At 32.9% G+C, this 7296-nt stretch overlaps 1 protein-coding gene across 1 annotated transcript; it reads left to right on the top strand.

Moving 5' to 3' along the window:
• The first annotated feature begins 629 nt into the window (after positions 1-629).
• On the top strand, positions 630-3052 carry LOC131075526 (cytochrome P450 716B1). Its single transcript, XM_058012368.2, has 3 exons — positions 630-1902; positions 2235-2422; positions 2592-3052. The coding sequence occupies exons 1-3, from the start codon at positions 951-953 to the stop codon at positions 2883-2885; spliced, it is 1434 nt and encodes a 477-aa protein (XP_057868351.2). The 5' UTR covers positions 630-950; the 3' UTR covers positions 2886-3052.
• Positions 3053-7296: the final 4244 nt, after the last annotated feature.

Below are 7296 nucleotides of genomic sequence, written 5' to 3' on the forward strand. Positions count from 1 at the left end.
ATAAACACTGGCAAGATACTCAAATAATATTAAAGAGATTCACAACAGCTACATTCCCATGAAAGTGGATTCTTTGTATCGCCAATTCCTAGATCATCTGCTATCTATTGAAGACCTTGAGCATGTAGTTTTTTCAATGGCCCGTAATAAAAGTCCTCGTATGAACAAGCTCTCAGTCAAGTTTTATCAAACTATGTGGCAACACATTAAGGAGGATTACAAACTAAAATAACACTAAAAATCATAAGATTCCAAATAATTAACTTAATAATTAACCACATCCACACTGTTAAACATGAAAGATATACAAGATATATCCAATAAAAATAATAGATTTTAATCTATTATTTTTAACATCTGCCAAGATTGCTTAATATATGGGATTCAGAATTCCATCAACTAATAAATTGTAAGCATGTTTAATTGTAATGGTTTGTATAAGGGAGAGGGGTCAGTAATGAATGTGCTTATAATATCCAGTCTTGTCACATATTTATTTTATATATTGTAGTTGTCCCACAGTTTTTGTTAATTTATGATAGTGTGTAATGTTTTAGTTTATTTTTTCTTGGACAGTCTATTGATTGTCTTCTTATATATAATTTAATTATACTGTTTAATTATTGAAGAAAAAAATAATAGAATAAAAGATATGCCTTAACCACCCCTGCACTGAACTAACCAACTCCAAGTTGATCTTCTTCCTATGCCATTCTCCTATTTCCCTGTATCAATTTATAGCAAAAAGACTTCTAGCTATGAGTTGGGTAATTTGTAGCTATAATTTGATGACAATTCTGCCTGAGATGGCAGCAAACCAGGTAGTTGGTAACGCTGCTTCCAGCTAAACTCAGTTGAAAAAGATTGCTGAGAGAAAGCTTTTCAGGTTTGTTTGGCAATCCCTGTATCTTCATTACTAAATTCTTCTCATTAGAGTTTTGTAGATATCAATGGATCTTCAACAGACCAGTATATCACTGCTATTTACTTTTCTTGCTTTCCTAGTAGTAGTAATATTAGCCAAGAATGTTAGGAAAGGAAGAGTGAAAAACCTCCCTCCTGGAAGCCTGGGCTTGCCTCTGATTGGCCAAACCCTTGAATATGTGAGTGCAAAAGAATCTAACAAAACCAAGGAGTGGATTGAAGAGAAGGTTGCCAAATATGGCCCTGTTTTCAAAACGTCCCTAATGGGTTGTCCCACAGTGGTAGTTACTGGCCAAGCAGGAAACAAATTTCTCTTGCAGAATGATTACAGCATCATCACGAACAAGAAACCCATCACATCAAGCAGGATTATTGGGAGGAAAAGCTTATTTGAACTGGGTGTAGAAGATCACAAGCGGATGAGAGGTGCTCTCATGCAATTCATGAAGCCTGAAGCCTTGCAGAAATTTGTGGGCAGAATGGAATCAGTTATTTTAGAGCATTTTGCAAATTGTTGGGAAGGAAATGAGAGTATTACAGTGTGGCCATTGATGAAGAAGGTCACCTTCCATGTTGCAAGCAATCTCTTGTTTAGTTTAAAGGACAGTAAAGAGAGGGAGAGATTGGGCAAGGAACTTAATACAGCTGTGAAGGGCCTTCAGTCTCTTCCCTTGGATTTCCCAGGGACTGCTTTTAACAGGGCCTTAAAGGCTCGTTCTCACATATATGAGCGCTTATCCTTGCTATTGGAAACTAGGAGGAAGGAAATAGAAACAGGTGAGGCTTCACCTTATCAAGACCTAATGTCATGCATGCTGAATATGAAGGATGAAAATGACAAGACTCTTACAGAGGAAGAGATCATCGACAATACAATATTGGTCATGATAGCCGGTCATGATACTACCTCTGTTCTTCTCACACATCTCATAAGAATGTTAGCACTACACCCACACATATACCAAAACATCCTTCAGGGTATGTTCCCCTCTCCCCTCTCTCTTCTATTAGTCATCCAATCTCTTTTAATCTTATCTGTTTGAATCTTTTAATGTTCTGTGAGAGTATCCTATTTGGTTTTGTTTTTGTGTGTTTTGTTTTATGGAATGAATGAATGAGTTTTAATGACATCTATGAGACCATTGATCTATAGGATCAGGAATATCATTGTTAACAGTTTTCAAGTTCTTTTTAGTCGGTTATTCTATTGTGGATCTTGATCAAGAAACTCACAGTTTTGTGAAACCTTACCTCCTCAAATAGTTCATTTAGACTGCTCACCTTCAAATTGTTCTTCTATTGTGAAACAGAGCATAAAGATGTTCTGATAGGGAAGCCCCCAAATGAGCCCTTAAGATGGGAAGACATTCAAAAGATGAGATATACATGGAAGGTAGCCCTAGAAACACTACGAATGGTTCCTCCAATATTTGGTTTATTCAAAAGAGCAACTAAAGATGTACAATATGAAGGTTATACAATTCCTAAAGGATGGCAAGTAAGTGCTTCTATCATATATAATTGTTTGTTGATAAACACCTGGTATGTCAAGTTCTCACATAAATACACAATACTTATTTTTAACATGCATTTTAATATTATAAAACGTTTTATTTACAAATGTAAATGAGATTCAAATATATACTTTTTAAAAAAAAATTGGGCAGCTATATTGTGGCGCAAGTACACATTGGAGTGATGAGGTTTTCAAGGAGCCACTCAAGTTTGATCCAGCTCATTTTGATGGGGTAATTCCATCAAATAATTTCATAGCATTTGGTGGAGGGCCTCGCATTTGTCCAGGCTATGATTTCTCAAAGATAGAGACCATAATATTTATACATCATTTAGTATCCAAGTACACATGGTCTATAATAGAAGATGAAAAGATAAATGGTAATCCTTTTCCTATCCCAGTTATGGGATTGCCAATCAAGCTCAAGGCAAAGACAATCAATTAATTTATATATGGTGTTCTTAAATTAACAACCTGAATATGTATTTTTAAGTGGCAGGGTTGTCCACCATAAAGTATTAGCATGTTGACTTCAACATATCAAATATTGCTCAATCATATGATTATATACATAAGTAAATCTATAATTATGTAGAAACGATGTTTTTAATGCTTCAATTTGACAAGTATGGATGATGGTATGATCATGTATATTTTTATGGAGTGAAATAAAGTAGGTCTTGCATTCAATTTGAATTGAATGAAATGATCAAGCAATAAACACAAATTAGATAAATTAATATGAGTTGACATACAAATATGTCAACAACAATTGAAGAATTACAAATGCTATGCTCTTTCAATATGACTTTTGATTTGATCTTTGATCAATTGATACATTGTTAGATGCAATAGAACTCATATTTGATGATGAAATGATGATCAAAATATAGAAGTAAATTGATATTACTTTTTCTTGCAACCTTATCCAATATGCACTTAATAAGGAAAACCACCAAATTAGCCCTTAAGATGGAAATCATTCAAAAGATGAGATATACATGGAAGGTGACACCTACACTGCTTAGTCTCATTAGAAAAGAAATTTAAGATGTACAATACGGAGGTCATACAAATTCCAAAGGATGATAAGTTCTTCTATAACATAAAAATTGTCTTTAATTGTTGTTCATAAACAACTAGAACTTGTGGTTAATATACAAAGTTTCCATGTAAACCTATGGTACATTGGTATTGTATAAACTTTTTTATCTTTATCACATACTTAGATTACAAGATATTTCACTCACATTCTAAAACGACATTCAAATATTTACTTTTTTTATTGGGCAATTATGTTTTGTGTCACAAGGACACATTGGAGAGGGGAGGTTTTCAAGAAGCCACTAATAAATAATTAGAATCTCCTAGTAAATTTATTAAGCATGGATAATATCACACATAGGATAGAACATATCCGAAGTGAAATAAATATTACACCAACACCCCCTAATAAGTACAACATAGGAGATACTAAACAAGAGAAATAGGTCTCAACGTAACAAGATCATGTTAGGTACTCGTGTAAAATAAATTCCCACTAGATGAAGAGAATGCAAAACCCCCCAAGCAAAGAGAATAAATAGAGAGACTAGGTAACCCCCTATAAACTCAATGTCTCCTACACTAGAGATGAAAGGATGTTACAATAACCTTAAGAAGATCCATGCGTGTCAATCTATATCCCTTCCCTTTAGAAGAAGTAAAATCAATGGTGCATTACAAAGCTCTTCCTATTTTATAAAAGAAGAAGAAAATGAAAGATGAATATCTCTAGTAATTGTGTCACATTCTCTAAGTTGGTAATGAGAGGTGCCAAGATTAGATTAGGTGTCCTAGGGCTAACTAAAGATGTTGGCAAGCCAAAGCATGGTGAATATTGAAGTATCATGGGAGTCAAAGAAGACGTAACATCATCTATAATGGAACTATTGTTGAAGAGAAAACTAGGGTCCTCAAAGTTGTGCTCCAAATTTGTAGTGTAGAGCTCACAAAATTGATACTCAAGATCTACCTGATTTCTTGGAAGAAAATATATGGTCCTACTGAATTGAATCTCTAGAAGCCCCATTAGACACAACACTAAAATCAATGAAGGTGAGAGATGAAGGTGAAGCCTTAGTACATTTCATTTGACTACACTCGTCATCCACTAATGTTTGTGTCCACATTAGATAAAAAATTATGAATAACTAGTTAATCTACAAGTGTGTAGAGGAACTCCCACTCTTAAAATTAACTCAAGCTTGAAGAGCATCAATAGAAATTTTTAGGTCTTCTTGACAAGCAAGATCTTCCCAAACTTCAAATGTGACAATTGTATCAAGATGATAGGATTAGAATTCATCAACATAGATAAGGCTAGGTCCATCACTAGATCATTTGGGAGTAGAGGTTCGTCATCTAGTCTCCAAACATATCCCAGATTACAGTCCATAGATTATGAGGGAACTTAATGAGTGGAGTCTATCATGGTGTTGATGTTGACATTAAATAAAAATCCTAAAATACATGGTTTGGTCCTTCCATGTATTTTTTTGTAAATAAATAAGGGGTTCAAGAACCAATCCATAAAAAGTAGCAAGAGTTTGACTATAAGTAGGAGGACAAGCCATCTTTGCTAATAGTAGTTGGAAGGTTCTCATAAAATTGGAAGGCTACAATTAGTTAAATTACCAATAGGAGGCTTTCAACTATTATTAACTTAATATTTACACATTTGACTAAAATGAGGGGTTCCAAAGTAATGTATACATCAAGTAATTATAGATAGAAGGCCACCACTAATAATAAGTAGCTCAAAACAACATCAGGTTGGGGGCACACAACAATATGTTTCACGCTACTTTCATAGCCCAAAGGTATAGACACCTTAATTTTTAGTGGTGGCACATGTTTATCTCACAAAAATATGGTATATAAGTTACAAAAGGTTCAAACAAGACGAAAGGAAATGTGCAAAGGTTACATGCACTTGGAAAATACCACAAGAAAAAGTTTCATAGAAGCATGTGGAGAGAAAATCAACCATTGGATTTTATTCATTTAGACGTGTATGGTCCTATGTCTAAGGAAATCATGGGTATGAAGCACTACATTATTACATATATCATCTATTGATGGTTTTGCTAGATATTACATATGGGTTTATTTTTTGAAGAACAAAAGTGGTGTTTTTTAAGCAGTCAAAATATTTGAAGTTATGATAAAGAAAGAAAATGAAAGATATAAAAATTATTTAAGAATAGATAGAGATGAATTTATTCAAATTAATTTAATAAATTTTGTGCAAAGAATATAGTCAAGAGACAGTTGACAAAATTTCATACAACATAAGCAAAATAGAGTTTAGAAAGAAATAATAGAATTTAACCAATAGCAATTTGGAAGCGAAGAGTATGGGCAAAATGTTGTGGGTTGAAATAGACAACAATATTGTTTATATCATGAATAGGATCCCACAATTATCACAGTAAGAGTAAGACATCACATGAAGCTTAATATAGGAAAAAAATTATAGTGGTATACTTGAAAATGTTTAGTTGCTTAGCTTATGTTCACATGAATGATAAGAAAAAAAAGAAATCAGATGCTAAGGGTAAAACATAAATATTTGTGATTTACAGTGCAAAGATTAAAGCTTCAACATTTTATTTCCCTTAAGCTAGAAAGAGCAATGTTATTTGCTTAGCTTATGTTCACGTGAATGATAAGAAAAAAAAGAAATCAGATGCTAAGGGTAAAACATAAATATTTGTGATTTACAGTGCAAAGATTAAAGCTTCAACATTTTATTTCCCTTAAGCTAGAAAGAGCAATGTTATTTCAAAAGATTGTATATATGTTAGAGGAGCCTATGAAGATTATTTAAGATAGAAAAAAGAAATAGTAAGTCAAGTAATAGTTTGAAATCAAGAAAAAAATTTGAAATTTCAAGATCCACATTAAGTTCAAGCTCTATTATATAAAGCTACAAGGTAATTCAAATTTATCCTCCAAATTGTTGTTACTAATACATCATGAATATTTTCCTTGGTGAAATTGTGGAACCTCTTTCTTTGATGTCTCAAGAAGACTATTGCAACCTTCAATTAGCTTCTTTGTTTTGTCTATCCAATAAGGAGGTCACTTGTTTATCCTCAAGGAGGTTTCAATCTAAGGATTAAATTTGATATGAGACAACTCACCACTTGGTTTGATTTGGTTTTGATTTTCCTTATTTAGTATAGATGATGGGTCTCCAAGCTATAGTTGCTTGTACCTATCAGAATCTAGTATTGTCCTTCCCTATGTCTGTTGGGTATTGACTTCTAATGATTTACTTGTTTGCATGTGCTTTTTATTGATATGGATTCTTTTAGTTTAGATGTCCTATTGGTCATAGCCTCAATCTACCCCTTCGAGTTTATGGTATGACCAATTTTGAGAATTAAGTCTTTGTTTTTGACTTGATACATTATGTTGGTTGAGATGAATTTTAGTCCCAACCTACATATTATACTTGCATACTCCTTTTTAAAAAATTCATGTTACTCTTATGTTTACATAATTTTTTTCTCTTGTTTTTTTGTTTTTGTTTTTTCTATAGACAAATTGTTGTCATGAGACAACTCCCACTTTTTATGTTTACATAAATTTTGAAGTCGTATTGTATATTCATTATATTTAACATAAAATATATTTGACCAAATTCTATGTTCATAACTAATCCCTACAAATATTGGACCCATTATGGTGCATGAGTACCTAATAGGTCCTCATGGCACAATGAGGTCAAGTTGGTACAACGACAAAGGTTTTGTGTTTATTATATGTAATAAGGTCAATAATGACCATTTATGATGTATTTAGTGTCT

Source organism: Cryptomeria japonica, chromosome 5, assembly GCF_030272615.1.
Source record: "Cryptomeria japonica chromosome 5, Sugi_1.0, whole genome shotgun sequence".
Taxonomy (NCBI): domain Eukaryota; kingdom Viridiplantae; phylum Streptophyta; class Pinopsida; order Cupressales; family Cupressaceae; genus Cryptomeria; species Cryptomeria japonica.

Coding starts and splice junctions, on each gene's coding strand:
- LOC131075526 (XM_058012368.2), top strand. CDS start 951: ATGGATCTTCAACAGACCAGTATATCACTGCTATTTACTTTTCTTGCT. Junction 1,903..2,234: donor ATACCAAAACATCCTTCAGG/GTATGTTCCCCT, acceptor ATTGTGAAACAG/AGCATAAAGATGTTCTGATA. Junction 2,423..2,591: donor CAATTCCTAAAGGATGGCAA/GTAAGTGCTTCT, acceptor AAAATTGGGCAG/CTATATTGTGGCGCAAGTAC.